Raw genomic sequence first — 15,999 nt, forward strand, 5'->3', positions numbered from 1 at the left:
CTCCTGCTGCTGGGATGACCACGAGGCTGTGCCTGCCGCAGCAGGTGAACAGAAGGGCAGGAAGATGCCCAGTGCCAAGCCAGTCCCCACGCAGCCCTATAACCGGCCAGCTGTGCAGGGCAGGCCCGGCTGGGAGGCTGAGGACCCAAGGGCTCAATTCCCAGGTGCCCCACCCTCCCTCAGAGGCACAGACAGCACCAGGTGCCCATGTGAGCTGGCTCAGAAGGCAGGTTCCAGGTGCCCAGAAATACTGCCGGAGGCCCCCAGCCCTCCCAAGGCCGCCCCACCCGAAGCTTTCTCCCCTGGAGCACCCTCACTGAAGGCCCGAAGCCCTGAGACAGACGCAGGCCTCAGGGCGACCCCACAGCCTACGTGGGGAAGTGGGCAGAAAGCTGCCCTGCCAGACGGTGCCAGTGCCCTTTAATGACGGTTCGGGGATGGGGGGTTAAATAGAAAACAGTTTTGGCAAGGACCCAGGGTACAGGGTGGGCACCCGCCCTGTGCCATCCTGGCTGTAGAGTGGCACCTTTCTCCTGTGGTTCCTGCAAGGGGCAACCACTTTTGGCGCGAGCCTGGGTCCTCAGAAGGCTACAGTCCTCCGCTGGGTGGACAGCTGCCCTGCAGGCTCCACAAAGTGTCCACGGGCCCAGCCCAGGCCTGGCTCTAGAAGAAGTCCGAGGCTTTGCGCCGGGCGGGCAGCTGCAGCAGGTTGTCTGTGATGGAGGCTGGGTCCAGCGTGAGGGGGGTGCGTGCGGCAGAGGCTGGGATGGGTGTGCTGGTGGGGGTCTGCAGCCCACTGGCCGGGGTCTTGAGATGGGTCAGTCGTGTGGGGGACGGCGTGTAGCTGGCCCTCAGGGCCCGATCTGTGTACTTGCTGGCCGTCCTGCTCACGAGGCGCTGCAGGGCTGGAGACATGGCAGGGCTGAGGCCTTTGGGGGTGAGGCTGGGGTGGAGGGATGGGCGAGAGGCAGAGTTAGGTGGCTGAGTGCTAAGAGCAGCAGACCCTCCCTTGGCCCTGGGAAGAGCTTGGGCAGACGTGTCACTCTGAGCTGAGGATGACAGCACTGGATGGCAGTGAGGCCAAGCTCGAGGTGCTGCCCTTGGCCGTGGAGGCTGGGGTGGACCCCAGAACTCTAAGAGTTGGAGTCCCCACTCCTCTCCAAGGGGAATAATGACTCTCTCCACAGGGCTGACAGGAGCTCATAGTGGGACCACAGACCTAAGCAGGCCTAAAGGTGCCTCTTAGAGATGGGCCCAGGAGAAGGTGGAGGAAAGAGAAGCTGGAGGAGGACCCAGTGTCCCTGGTTCATGTCAGGCCATGCTATGGATCAGAGAAGCAGCAGACCTGCGCCAGACTCTGCCCTGCAGGCCACGTGTCTGCAATGCCAGGGATGGTGCCGAGCAGGAGTGGAGCAGAGACACTCGCCCCTCAGCCCAGGGCCAGGCCAACCCTCACCTGGCCAGGTTCTCCGTCACTCTCCGCAAGGCCTCCTGCTTCTTGGCCCGGTTCTTCGCAGCAGCCTCATTGGCCATCTTCAGCCCCAGCCGCTCCCTGCGGCCCGGCTCCAAGATCTACAAGGCAGCAGGTGTGTGGGTGGCCCCTGGCAGCCCTGCCACAAGCCAGGCAGTCCTTTACACAGAGGGCCACTGCTGTGGGCACCAGCCTCTCCTTGTGGCCTCCACAATCCACTGTCACCTCCTCCTAAGCCCTGGGAAGTCCCTCGCCCTGCCAGCCCGCCCATCCTCCCAGGCCTGGCACTCACTGCCTGTCCTCGCGCCCCTCCCAGAGGCAGGCCTGCCAGTCAGGACACTGACGTCTCTCAGGGAAGAAGAGCATCTTGTCGTTTCTCCGACTGCTAGAGTGAACACCTGTCTTTTTGCACCTTCTGTATTTCTTTCAAGAACTTCCCACACATATCTGTGGCCTATTTTTCTCTCAATGAGCTCATCAGGGGGGTTTTTTTGGTTGTTGTTACTCACAGGGGCTTCACCTGTGTCAAGTAAATTAAGCTATGCCATACACATTTCTTTTCAGTTATCTGCTTTACTTATTTTTTTTCTTAACTTCCTGCCAAACTAGAAGCTATTTTCTTACCTCAAGCAATCCTCCCACCTCAGCCTCCCAAAGCGCTAGGATTACAGGCAAGAGCCACCGTGCCTGACTTGGTTTATTTACTTTTATGACACTTTCTGCTGTATTTAAGTTTGTCATTTTTGTGCAGCTATAACTTTGTGATTTCTTCCTTACTTAAAATCAGACTAGGTTGGGCACAGTGGCTGGTATCTACAGTCCTAGCACTCTGGGAGGCCGAGGATCACTTGAGCCCAGTAGTTCAAGACCAGCCTGAGTAAGAGTGAGACCCTGTCTCTACTAAAAAAAATAGAAACCATTAGCTGAACAACTAAAAATACCTATATAAAAAAGGGTGGCACATGGCTGTAGTCCCAGCTACTCGGGAGGCTGAGGCAGGAGGATTGCTTGAGCCCAGGAGTTTAAAGTTGCTATGAGCTAGGCTGACGCCACGGCACTCTAGTCCGGGCAACAGAGTGAGACTTTGTCTCAAAAACAAACAAACAAAAAAAACCAGACTAAATATTTGCGATTATTTTCTTCTAGTTATTTTATGGTTATTCTTTTTACCTTTAACCTTCCGCCTTTCTGGAATATACTCCACTACACACATCAAGGACCAAGCTTACTTTATTTACAAATACTCTGCTTCTCAGCACAATTTGAGTAGCCATCTTTCTCGGACCCTAAATTCTCAGACCCTAAAGGCCTCCCAGTGTGGCGCCACTTCCCTAGCGCAGTCTGTAGCAGTAACACACACCTAGACAGAATGTGGGCAGAAGTTTGGGCATGTTGGTTCTGAAACCTGCCTGGGATGCAAGGAAAACCAAGACAAACCTGGCAGAGAGAACAAAGAGGCGGCTCTGCTGTCAAATCTGAGGGCAGCAAAGGCCCTGATGTTTTGGCTGTGCCCTGGTCCTGGAACCCAGGCCAACAAAAAAAGGGGGAAAAGTCCTCAAATAAACTGTAGGCCAGGTCAGAATTTAGAGTGCAGAGACGGGACAGTGCCCTCCTCAAATGTGTGATAAAGTTTGCGGTTTTCTTTATAAAAGCTGAGTTATTTCTAGTCGTTCTAAATTTTTTCTTTTTCTTTTTTTGAGACAGAGTCTTGCTTTGTTGCCCAGGCTGGAGTGAGTGCCGTGGCGTCAGCCTAGCTTACAGCAACCTCAATCTCCTGGGCTCAAGCAATCCTGCTGCCTCAGCCTCCCAAGTAGCTGGGACTTCAGGCATGCGCCACCATGCCCGGCTAATTTTTTCTATATATATATTAGTTGGCCAATTAATTTCTTTCTATTTATGGTAGAGACGGGGTCTCGCTCTTGCTCAGGCTGGTTTCGAACTCCTACCTTGAGCTATCCGCCCGCCTTGGCCTCCCAGAGTGCTAGGATTATAGACGTGAGCCACCACACCCGGCCTTAGTTGTTCTAAATTTCTATTGCTCCATGAGTGAACTCTCTTTTTCCACTGCAATTCAAACATTGATCACTGCCAGTGTTTAAAGAAACTGGCTGGAGATGATGAGCTCCTGTCTGGCCACCTGCCCTGGCCTCCTGATCAGACCACACACACTACTCTCCTGGCATTCTTTCTCAAAGCAGATGATGCGACCCCACACCCTTGGTTTCTGCAAACACAAACCTTTGCCTTTTGGACCTCTTGACATTCCAGAGTCAGCACAGGCAAGGGCCCAGCTCCCCGACACTGGGACATGCATGCTCCCAAGTTCTGCAGACCTCCCTCCTTTCCAAACTACACCAGTCACTCAGTTTCCCTAAAAAAATCCCTGCAGACAGAGCACCTTGTCATCTCAACACCTCTCCAGGGCCACACCACCCTGGGCCACCCAATTTCTTTATGCTATCTGCCACCCAGCTTCCCTTCGCTGCCTGGACTTAGGGGCCACCTCAACACATTCCTGCCTGGTCACATCTGACCTGGCCCATGAAGAGTCCCCCTCGCTTGCTCCAGGCCTTGAATACCCCACTCGGATCACTCCTACAACACTGAACTTAAGCCACACACTCTGGTGTGGCCCTAATTGCATTCTGTAAGCAGAGAGGCCTTTCTCTGGCAGCAAACAGCCACATCCCAGAGTCAGGGCTCCTGGCCTCTCTGTGACATCTCACCCCATCTATGAACAGCCCCCAGCCTTCAAGATCTAGGGGGGCCAGGCCACTGCCCGCCTTGGTGCCTCAGCCCCCACCCCACCAAACCCGTCCACAGCACCCATCCAGCCACGTCTGCCGTCAGCACCCCAGCATTCAGAAGTGCCAGCGCTCTGCCCCATCAGCTGGGGTCCCATCTGTGGCACTCAGTCCCAAGCCACAGGCACTCAGGGTCCACCAGGCAGCCACCCTGAGTCCCACCCTGCCCCCTCCTCACCACAACTGACCTTGAAGGCTGGGCCCGGTGTCCTGTCCACATAGGGGGTTTCTGATCCTTCAACTCGCAAGGGTGTGTTCTCAACCTCCCCCCAGGTCATTAGCGGGGACTCGTTCACACCTGCATAGGAGAGCCCACAGCCACCTCAGGCCAGAGCACCAGGGCCAGGCCCGGCCCCCAGCCGCAGCCAGTTCACCCATGTGGGTCCCAGCCAACATCGAGGCCAGCAGCTGGCCCACTCTCCTTCCCCAGGATGCTGGAACCCTGGCACCTCCTTCCTCTGAGGGAAATGCCAAGGTCACAGTGCGCCCAAGGCAGGTCCAGACCCCTGCAGCCATGTGCTCAGCCTGAGTAGCCTCCTAGAGGCTCCAAACCTCCTAGAACTCCAGGCAAACACGGCACCTTCACATGCCCTGGCCTATGTCACAGCAACAAGTACCCGGGAGCACAGACACCAGTGTTAAGGGGGACAGAGGACACCCACACGCACCACAGAACCATCCAAGTCTCGCTAGCCTGTTAGAGGAGACTCAGGCCCACAGCCTCCCCACCCCACAGAGCTCTCTGGACTTGGGTCTGTAAGCACTGTGAACACAGCACCCCACCTGCTGACACAGCGGCAAGCACCAGAAGAGAACACGTGAGCCAGGACGTCTCAAGTTGGGTCTGCCTGAGAGAGTCCAGCACCCCCGGCAGCCCTAGCCAGCCTGGGCATCTGTCTCTCAGGAGCCCAGAGTCCAGCTCTGTCCTTGCACAGACAGGACACTAGGTCCCTGAGTCACATAAGGCATGGGGAAGACCAGGCAGACAGCCAGGAGTGGCCAGCTGATAGCCAACCTCCCCCCAGGCAGTCCCAGCAGTGGGCCCGCTGGCCAGGAGTGCGTTTCTCACCAGGGGCAGGAGAAGGGGTGGCAACAAATCCGAATCCGCCCACGCGGGGAGACTCCTGAGGGATCAGCTCCTTCCCGTCGGGGCCCACCTTGCCCTGTTTGTGCTGGAACAAGCAGAGAGACAAGTGTCAGGGGGCCGGAGTGCTCTCTCCCCAGCTGGCCAATGGACAGATGCACAGGAACATGCTGGAAACACTTCCCCTCCTCAGGGCAAAACCAGGGCTCTGGGGCTGGCAGCTGCCTTGGGGAAACAGGGAGGACCCCCTCACTCCCACCCCCCAAAAGACCCTAAGGCTTTCAGAATGGGCACCAAGCAAGGGACGGCCCTCTCCTCCTATCCAGGGTAGTGCCGGGCCATCAGCTCAGCACCCCACCCCGGCTACTTCCAGAGGGTACTGACTTCAGGCCCCTGCGGGGGCAACACTGACAAAAGGACCTGTGCTCTAGTCTCTTCCTGCCTCCCACCCTTCGATCCCACAACCACACAGTCACCATCAGAGAACACCCATTCATCTTGCTTCGAGGCTCGGAAAACTTCTGCCACCCCAAACACTCTCACCCCAGCTCACCCTCGGGGGCTTACTGGCTTCCCTGCCTGCCCACCATCTACCCCACAGCCCTGCTTGCTATGTGGGCATGGGCATGGCTGGACTTGGTTGACCCCTGCCACAAGGGAGCTGGCACAGATCTGGACCCACAGACCATGTCTGGCCAAGACAGTGCCCAGTGGAAGCCCACGTGGGCCAAGAGAAGACCCTGCCATGCAGGGCCCCAAATACTTCCACCCACTGAGCTCCACCAAGCCCAAGGAAATCAAAGAGGCTGTGCCTGTCCTAGCCAGCCCTGCCACACCTAGCCCCATGTGGCCCTGCCGGCCCGCTGCACACCTGGGCATTGAGGGCAGCCGCTTGCTGGAGCTGGCACCTGCTCAGAGCCTGGCTGAAGGGGTCCCGAAGGAAGCGTGTGTTCTTATGCACCACCTGCCGGGGCTTCTTAAACAGCTGCTGTTCCTCAGGGACACCTGGCAAACAAAGCAGAGATGATATAGCAGGTATCAGGGGGGTGGGCAGGCCCCACCTCAGCCCAGAGCCCAGTGGCCTGAGGGGCAGGAGCAGGCTCGCTCTCCCAGCCAAGTCACTCCCGCTGCACAGAAGCATTGAGCTGAGCTCAGACCTCGACTGCAGCAGCTGGAGAGAGCCTCACTCCCCTGTTGACCCTGACCAGACTAGGACCTCTCTGAGGCCCAGACTGCAAGTGGGTATGTACGTATGTCCTGAAGGCTGACCCAAACTCAGAGCCAGACATACATGGCTCCATCCTGCGCCTCCCCACCGAGCTGCCTGGGCCCTGCCTGCTCACCCTCGGGGTAGTACATGAGGGAGTTCTTGGCCTTGTACTTCCAGGTCTCCACACCGGCCTGGCTGCTCTCGATAGCTTGATGCTCTGCCGACGGAAGCTCGAGGTTATCTTTCTGCCTCTGCCATTGCATGGGGAAAATCGATGGTCAGAGATGATGCCCCCAGGCACTGTGCCTGTGGCTACCCCCACCCCAACTAAGAGTGCCCATGCCCCGATGCCCCAGGGATACCTTCTCAAACTCCTCCTCAGCCTGGTAGAGCCAGGCGTGGCGTGCCCGGCTCTTCTCCTTGGCTACTTCCATGATCTCCTGGAAGGAGGCATTGTCCTCACTTGTGTAGCGGCTCAGGAAGATGTCCAGGTTCGGCAGCAGCTCCTTCTTCTCCTCCTCGCCAGCCTCTCCTGCTCAGGGGTTTGCATGTGGGGGAAACACAAACCACGAACACCACTTGCAGTCAGGGGAGACCAGCACGCCCAGCCCCAGGAATCATACCATCCTCCAAGCATGACTGGAATCCCGACCCCTGGGCCTGGCTCCTGTCCATGAGAGCCCACACTACCAAAGGACTCCTTGTAGGGGTGGGATCAGCCCACACTGACTGCCCAGGGAGCCCTCAGCTTGTACCCTGCAGTCAACTGGCCAGCTCCACTCACCTGCTGGACACCAAAGGGAAATATGTAATCTGATTCAGATGGGGGGGCAATCCAGGCATTAGAGCAAGAGTTCGTGACCATATGTAGGCTTCTCCCCAACCCTGTAGGATCTACCTCCAAACTCCCCACGGCTCTCCATCCCTCTCTGGGATTTCCTTACCCTAACCACTCTTCCCTCACAGTACTTGTACCACAGGGGGGTGGTTGTCACCTAAGTGTCTGGGCCTGCCAGCTAGCCCCAGTGACACGGATGCCATATGACCCAGTGCTCCGGATGGGGGCCTCACAACCCCAACTACCCCCTGCCACCCCGCCACCATGGAAAGTGGCACCCTGGTGCTGTGTGTGGTGATGCAAACCCCAGTGAGGACATCTGGAGGATGGCTTTTTCTTCCATTCTAGGGACAGTCTTGACCGACCACCTGCTACATTCCAGACTGTGCACAAAGCACAGTGGCTACAAGTTCAATACCTGGCGTCAGAAAGATTAGGATAGTGGTACCCACCACTTGGATCATGAAAACGATTCCTATATTTACTGACATGTAAGATGTGAAGGTATAAAAAAGAACCTGTAAATTGCCGTGACTCATAAGCCACATTTTTTTTCTGAGACAGAGTCTCACTTTGTTGCCCAGGCTAGAGTGAGTGCCGTGGCATCAGCCTAGCTCACAGCAACCTCAAATTCCTGGGCTCAAGCGATCCTCCTGCCTCAGCCTCCCCAGTAGCTGGGACTACAGGCATGCGCCACCATGCCCGCCTAATTTTTTCTATATGTATTAGTTGGCCAATTAATTTATTTCTATTTATAGCAGAGACGGGGTCTTGCTCTTGCTCAGGTTGGTTTTGAACTCCTGAACTCAAACTATCCGCCCAGAGAGCTAGGATTACAGGCGTGAGCCACCTCGCCCGGCCTAAGCCACATTTCAATAAAGAATCAAGGTCCATCTCACTGGTGTTTGTATTTTAAAAAAAGGAAAAAATATAATAAATAAAGAATCAAGGTCCAAGGACAACAACAAGGACTGTGTTAACGGAAGAAAGAACTAGATTGCCAAGCAGGAAATATCACATTGTGTGAACACACAGCACATCTGTGCTAGACTAGAATCCAGTAAAAAATAACATCTTATCCATCTCATGTGCTGACAAATCGACTGACCACAGCACGTTTATATTCAACAGGACTCAGATGCCCTTTCCTAAAAAGGCCACCTCATAAAGTCAGAGTGTTATCACGTACACCTGAGTGTCATACACCTCAGTAAACATATCGAAAAAGACAACAAGTTCATCTGTTCTACGTGTATTTGTCAAAGGCCCACAACACCTACACGCTGTTCTAGGTGCAGAGCATACAGACGGAGGCAAGACAAAGTCTCTGTCCTCGCGGAAGGGATGCTAATTAGGGAGAGAGAAGATACACAAATACGAATGCTCTTTATGAAATGTCACATCCTGCATTAAGAAAATAAAGCCAGTTTGGAAGCCATAGGGCACAGGGGTGCTGTGACTTTGCACTGGGAGATCAGAGAAGATATCCCTGAACAAGCAACATCTGAGCAGAGACCTGAAGAAAGAGAAGTAACTAGCCGTGCCATTATCTGGCAAAAGTGACCATCATGGAAGAAACAAAGGTAGAGGCCCTGAGGCATTTTCAGGAGACAGTGAAGAAAGAAGCCTTTCAAGGCCCATGAAGGCCACAGGGCAGGGGCTGGCACACAGCGAGCAGGCCAGTGAGAGAGGTGGTGAGATTCCCAGTCCACAGAGGCCAACCACATTTGGGTGCTGGACCCCAATCATCTGCCTCCTAGATCAGTGCTCTCTGACTTCACAGGTTGCTGTTTAGGCAAAGAGACCCCTCAGGGACAAGATGTGACCTGCAGACCTCCAGACCATCCCCTCAGGGACTCACAGGATACGATTGCCAGGCAATCCCAACTGTGCAACCAAGAGGGAGCTCTCACTCACCATCCTCCAAGCCTCGGCCTCGGGGCCTGGGCTTGCTGCCCACTACTCCAGTGCCTGTGTGCACCTCAGGGGTTTCAAATGTGGCTGGAGTCACATCTGGGGGATAAAAAGGGGGTACATTTTAGAGCGAGCCTGAGGCAACACTTCAGCAGGCTTTCCCCTCTCTGCCATGCACAGGATGCTCTTACAGGGTGGCAGGGGCTCTCGGGACATCTTGCCCAGAGCAGAACCAAACTTGATGGCAATCTGGCGCATCCGTTCCAAGTCTCCATTCTCCTCAGCCTCCAGGTACTCCTTCTGGGCCTGCAGCTTCTCCACATCAGGAAAAAAATCCCTCTGGATAACTGTCTGGAGACCCTGCCAGGAGAGATCAGAACAAAAGTCAGAGCTGCCACCTGGGCACCCCTGCCTCACAGCACAGTCTACCGCTGTATATACTACGGCCCTCACTGAAGTGCCTTCAGTTTCTGCCTTCCACAGTAATTGGAGCTTGCTTGAGGGAACTTGGGGGCACTTTCTAGTGAGGTTCAACACTCCATGTGATGGCCGTGCTGCTACCTCTAACAACAATAAATCCCCCTGTGGTGTCCATGAAACCCTTCTCTTTCCCCTTGCTAACCGGTCTTTCTTGCTCTCCTTTACTGGCTCCATTTTAACACCAGCCAAACCAATGAGTGTTGCCACCTTCATTCCACCTGTGACCTTCTACTTCCAATCTAAATCCACTTCCTGAGTGACTTCAGCCCAGTCACCACCACTACCAGTTGAGATTCCCCAGTATGTACCTTCATCCAGACCTTGCTCCTGAGCTGCAAATCTGTGCACCCAGCTGTCTACTAAACCCACCGTTTGTATATCCCAAAGGCGTCCCAAATTTAACCAATGGAAAACCAAACCGACTTTCTCCAACCCTCATGCCAGCTCCCGCATACTTGCGGTAGGACCAACACCTACTTCCAGGGGCGATGGAGGACCACTCACTCAAGATGCCGCCACAATCGCTCTCTTGCCAGGACCCATTACCGCTCTCTAGAAAGCCCTGTTCGCCACCATCCTTCCAGTCTCAAACTCCTACTCACGCTTCAATAGAAAACCTTATTTCCCTGACCACCATCGCATACAAACTGAGCCGCTCCCCGTTCCCCTACCGCACTGCTAGGACCTCCCCGAACCGGGACACCTCCCTCGCGCTGTTCACTTGGCTATGGGGCCGTCCACACCCCAAGGGCAGGGACTCGGGCTGTTCCACTTCCACAACGAGAAGCCAGCGCCACGTCTCGAGAGAAGGGACCCGAGAGCAGCGCGAGGCGGGGGAGGGACCAGCACCTCGCCAGTGTCCACACCGAGGTCGTACCTCGATATACTCTTCCTCATCTAGGACCCGTTGCTTGCTCGTTGCAGCCCCGGCCTCCCCAGTCGCGCGCTTCCTACGGGGACCGGACCCGGCCGGGAGCAACCGTGACGGGTCGGATGCGCCCGGCGTCTCCATCGCTATCCCAGGACCGCTCGGGCAGCGGCGGGCGGGACTGTGCCATTTGCGCAGGCGCCTCCAACAATTGGCCAATGAGAAAGCTGCATATTTTAACGCAAGCGCGCACCCTGTACTGACGACACTAACAGCGCTAGTCCTTGTGGGAGTTGTAGTCCTCGTCCCGCTCGGCGCTATTCATGCGTGTCTAGGTTGTGGACACGAGGGGGCGCTGTGGTGGAGCGTGAGGATGGCGCTAATGTGAGAAATTCCAGCACTATGGAATCCAAACGCCTTGGAATTCCAATTTCTGTCAAGTAAGTAATCTCTGGGTATGCGTCGATATTATAATATTTGTTAAAAATTCCCGAAAATTTGATTATATGTGAGTTTGAAACTTTATGGAAGAACCCTAAGACAATTCTTTCTTGGTAGTTATCTAACAAAAGATTTAAAAAGAAGAAAGAAAAGAAAGAACAATACGGCGATTCGATAAAGAAAGGTCTGCTTAAAGATTATTAGGCCCCTGAATGCCAGAGTGGGCTTCCTAGAAGAGGGTTGATTCTCACCGAAGTGGACCAGAAAATTGCTTAGGCATTTTTCAGAAATTTCTTCCCAAAAGGAGGTTATGAATTATGTCAAACAAATAAGTTCTGCCCCAGAACAACTTAGTAAGATTTTGCTTTTACAATATGCAATCATCCCTTCATTCCCTGGGGACTCCACAGTGTTGTTTTTGCCCTTGTAGAGCGGACAGTCCAATGAGGAAGGCAAAGACACATATTAGACCATGATCCCCCACACAGGTGTAAAGTTGTAGCTGTGTCCACACGAGAAAAGAGTTTGAACTTAGTGGGGGAGTCAGGGGATGTTTCCCAGGCAGACCCAAAAGACGAACAAACAGGCCCTGCCTGAGGGAAGAGTATGTGCAAAGGCCCAGTTTCAGGAGGGATCAAGGCAAGTTCCAAAGACCTCTGAATACATACATGGGTGAGAGGTGAGATGAGCAGGAGCCAGGCTACACAGGTGGGTCATGGCAAGTTTTGTCTTTATTCTGTCTTTATTCTGAATGAAAGAGGAGTCAGAGTGGGTGCAGGTGGGTGAGGCTGGACTGGAAACAGCTGTACTGGTCAAGGTGCGAAGAGACGGTTTACACCAGGTTGGTGCAGTTGGAGCTGGGGAGAAGAGATTCTGGGATTTATCGACGCGTTGATTTGGAGGTAAAGTTGGCTTGCAGTTGGCCTGGGCATAGTGGGCGAGGGGTGCAGAGGGGTCAGGTGCTCGCTAGCTCCCTGGCTCACGTGCCTGGCTGGCACAGGGGAAGAGCTCTCTGCAAACAAGATGACCTTGAGGGGTCTGTGGTCTTCCAGGTATAGTAGTCAAGGGAACAGTGGAGATAAATAGCTAGCTCAGGGGAGAGGGCTGCACTGGGGGTGTCAACATGGCAGAGATTTTGTAATGGGGGCCTGAAAGTGGAAAAGAAACCAGGGGGAAGATGGAGATGAGAGGGGAGTGACTGAGCCCAAGCACACCTGTGTCATGGCCAGCCACCGTGTCAGCTGGAGCTCCAAGAGGAAATTCAGGAGAGCAGCACTGCTGCTGGGCCCACGAGGGTGGAGCTCAGGTGAGCTCTGGCAGTGGCTGACCCACACGATAGCAGGTGGTCATTCAGCCAAGGAGGGCGAGGGGCCTGGAGCCCAGTGCAGTGGGCTGTCCCAGCCCACAGGGGAGCTGAGCAGGACACTGTCATTTCCACAATAGACAGTTCAGGCCGGGCGCAGTGGCTCACGCCTGTAATCCCAGCACTCTGGGAGGCCGAGGTGGGCGGATTGCTCCAGGTCAGGAGTTCAAAACCAGCCTGAACAACAGCGAGACCCCGTCTCTACTATAAATAGAAAGAAATTAATTGGCCAACTAATACATATAGAAAAAATTAGGCGGGCATGGTGGCGCATGCCTGTAGTCCCAGCTACTCGGGAGGCTGAGGCAGCAGGATCGCTTGAGCCCAGGAGTTTGAGGTTGCTGTGAGCTAGACTGACGCCACAGCACTCACTCTAGCCTGGGCAACAAAGTGAGACTGTCTCAGAAAACAAACAAACAAACAAATACAGTTCAGTCTCCAATGGCAAGGCCAGGATGCAGGGAGAGCTTTGTGACAGCCAGAATATGCATACCGGGGAGTGGAGGCACCCGGCAGTGTTAGGGCAGCTCTGGCTGGTGGACATCAGGCCTGCTGGGTGTCACCCAAGCCATCCAGCGTCAGAGAGTGCCAGGACCTGAAGCCTGGGATTCTGCAGTCCTGCTTTTACAGATGGATTGTGTCTCTTTGGGGACCCCCCAGCCCAGGACCTGTAAAGATACAGAGCAAGGTGCTTAAGCCAGCTGAGGGGGTGTGAGGTGCCTTGGAGCCACTGTAAGGGCCCACGTGGGGACTTGAAGCCTGGTTTATCAAGTTGTCCTTCACCCTGGGACCAAAGTGATAGAGAAGAGGGCAGGCATTTTCCAAGGCAGTGGGGGTGGGGCTCCCCAATCCAACTTCCTCTGGCCCCACCCCAGGATGGCAGAGACTCACTGCTGGGAGGAGGCAGACCCCATAGCATGGAAATCCCCGAGGGGCAAGCAAGGACCCTCACCCATGAGGCAGGTTGGCAGCATCTGCAGGCCAGGGCAGGCCCCCCAGGGTCCCAGGCCACAATGTGTGGGGTAATCCTCTCTGTACAGGGTTTGGCGACTCACTGGGCTGTGCCTCTCACAGACTTGCTGCCCTCCCTGCCAGCAGGGGTGAGTGGTAGCTCCCTGCCTGGTGTGGGATGGGAGCCACATGGACTGGGAACTCTGGACGCCTTTTGTGGTACCTGTAGTTGCTTGTTTATTTCTCGATATCAGCACAAGGCTCAAAGACCACAGGGCTGGGGCTCCTGGACATGACCTCGTCTGACTTTATTCTACAGGCCCAAAGGCCAAGGCCCAGCACAGGACCTTGGAGGTAGCAGCAACTCCAGGACTGCAGACACCACCCTGGGAGGGCAGCAGACCAGGTCACCTGGGGCCCATGTCCATCTTGAGGGGAGGAGGCGGCCCAGCCTTCCCTGAGGTAGGGAGGGAGTAGGATTCTGGGTCCCCAGGTGGACAGGGGTGTTTTCCCAAAAATAAGACCTATCCGTAAAACAAGCCCTAGCAGGATTTCTGAGCATTTGCACAATAGAAGCCCTACCCTGAAAATATAACCTCGCGGTGGGCGTGGCCACGCAGCGCGTCTGCACAACCCGTGCGTGTCGTCGCTGAGCGGAAAAGAAGACGAGCAGCCCTTCTCACCTGCCCAGTCGTGACAGCTACTATCCCAGAGGTGACAGGAAAGGTGCGGGCAGCCCCACCAACAAGGCCGGCTCCCCCTGTCGGGTCCCGGCGTCCTGTGTGTGCTGCAATTGAGGCTTTGAAGGGAAAATAACACATGCCCTGAAAATAAGCCCTAGGGTGTCTCCTTGAGGAAAAGTAAATATAAGACCCTGTCTTGTTTTCGGGGGAAACACGGCAGTCCCTCTCCCGTGGGGGTGGGCGTTGAGGAATCTGACCTGCTCCACCCTAACCAGCCTGCCCCAAGGGGTCTCCGCCAGGCGCCTGTCCCATTGCCCGGAGGAGGAGGCCTCAGGTGCTCTGCGTCTCTTCCCGTCACGGGAAGGGCTGGCACAGGGACACACACAGCCCCCGCGGCAGCACCAGCTGCAGGGGCAAGGAGCTGAGCTGTGGACATCGGCGGGGAAGCTGGTGTCCCCTCCCAGCTCCTTCTGCGGCGGGCCTGTCTTCTCTCAGCGCAGGCTCCGACGGTCACAGCCGAGCCCAGGCGCGGTCCCCCCGCCTTCAGCAGCTCGCCTTGGGGGCTTCTTGGCTCCAGGCAGGAGCCTGGCGGACGCGGACGCCGCGCGCTTCTGGTGCCGCCACTTGGCCCGGCGGTTCTTGAACCAGACCTGAGCGGGGAGGGACTGCTCAGACCCAGCCCCTGACCCGCGCGCAACCAGAGTCCCCAGGAGCCCACAGCGGACCCGGAGTGGCTTCACGACAGGGGTGCAGGCAGACGAGGACCGCGCTCCACCTTCCTTCCCGCCCGCCACAGCCGCGCCCAGCACGTCCTTCTTCGGTGTTGGCTCTTCTCCACTTCCCGCATCTGGACGTGAACGCGCGCGTCTTTCATCATCGGGAAAAAGCGGGGGAAGAGTTCAAAACAAAAGGAAGGAAAACTGGCCTTGCCGCCGCCTCCCCGCACGTGCCCGCCCCGCCGGTCCTCGCGCGGGGCTGGTCCTGAGCGCGCGGCCGCCGGGCCACCCCGGCCCCTCCCGGCCCCTCCACCGCGCGGGGCCGCGGCGGGGCTCGGGCCGGGCGTCTCTGGAAGAGAAGGGCCAGTCCGCCGGCCCCGTCGCCGCGCGGGGCGGGCACCCACCTCCACGCGCTCCTCCCGCAGGCGGATGCGGCCGGCCAGGCGCTCGCGCGCGCCCACGTCGGGGTACTGGTTCTGCGCGAAGAGCGCCTCGAGCGCCTGCAGCTGCTCCTCGCTGAAGATGGTGCGGTGGCGCCGCGTGCGCCGCTGCGGGCCCGGGCCTCCCGCGCCGGGCAGCGCCCCCGAGGCTCCCGCTGGCGCGGCCAAGGACGGGGGCGCCGCGGGCCCCAGCCTCAGCGGCCACGGCAGCGGCGCGCCTGCGGGGCGAGGGCGCGGTGAGACGCGGGCCGGGCGCCGAGCTCCGCACAGACCGCGCCGCGCCCCGGGGCCTCCGGCCCGCGCCCGCGCCCGCGCCCACTCACCCAGCCCGGCGGCCGGCTCCGAGGGCGCGCGGGGACCGCAGCAGCAGCAGCAGGCGCAGGGCGCGGCCTTGGGCGCCACGGGCTCCCCGAGCTCCGCGGGGCTCTGGCGGCCGGCGGGCTGCGGCGGGCGGGCGGCCCGGGCCGGGGGACTCCGCTCGGGCTGGCTGGCGAGGATGTGCTCGATGGAGAAGGGGCAGGGCCGCCCCGGGCCCCTGCGGCTCGCCGCGCCCCCCGCCGCCGCCATGCCCGGCCGGCCGCCGCCGCGGCCGCGGGAATATATACGTCGGGGCGAGCGCGCCGTAATCCCCGGGCGGGGCGCCGAGTCCGCGCGGGCTAATCCCGCAGCGCCGGCCCCGAGCGCGCTAATCCGTGACTGCGGCGGCGGGAAAGCTCCGCCTCGGCGCCCTGCGCCC

The 15,999-nt window shown here is 57.3% G+C and overlaps 2 protein-coding genes across 2 annotated transcripts; both read right to left on the minus strand.

The window, feature by feature from the left end:
* Positions 1 to 403: 403 nt before the first annotated feature.
* ESS2 (ess-2 spliceosome associated protein) lies at positions 404 to 10,836 on the minus strand. The gene is made up of 10 exons (XM_012776631.2): positions 10,679 to 10,836; positions 9,513 to 9,681; positions 9,325 to 9,420; positions 6,932 to 7,101; positions 6,703 to 6,820; positions 6,231 to 6,364; positions 5,345 to 5,447; positions 4,464 to 4,573; positions 1,457 to 1,572; positions 404 to 943 (listed from the first exon to the last, which is right to left on the minus strand). Exons 1-10 carry the CDS (start codon positions 10,811 to 10,813, stop codon positions 664 to 666), a joined length of 1,431 nt encoding a protein of 476 aa, XP_012632085.1. The 5' UTR covers positions 10,814 to 10,836; the 3' UTR covers positions 404 to 663.
* A 110-nt stretch (positions 10,837 to 10,946) lies between these two features.
* GSC2 (goosecoid homeobox 2) lies at positions 10,947 to 15,830 on the minus strand. Its single transcript, XM_020285308.2, has 5 exons — positions 15,587 to 15,830; positions 15,228 to 15,481; positions 14,663 to 14,757; positions 12,325 to 12,391; positions 10,947 to 11,000 (listed from the first exon to the last, which is right to left on the minus strand). The coding sequence occupies exons 1-5, from the start codon at positions 15,828 to 15,830 to the stop codon at positions 10,947 to 10,949; spliced, it is 714 nt and encodes a 237-aa protein (XP_020140897.2).
* Positions 15,831 to 15,999: the final 169 nt, after the last annotated feature.

Source organism: Microcebus murinus, chromosome 22 (assembly GCF_040939455.1).
Source record: "Microcebus murinus isolate Inina chromosome 22, M.murinus_Inina_mat1.0, whole genome shotgun sequence".
NCBI classification, from domain to species: domain Eukaryota; kingdom Metazoa; phylum Chordata; class Mammalia; order Primates; family Cheirogaleidae; genus Microcebus; species Microcebus murinus.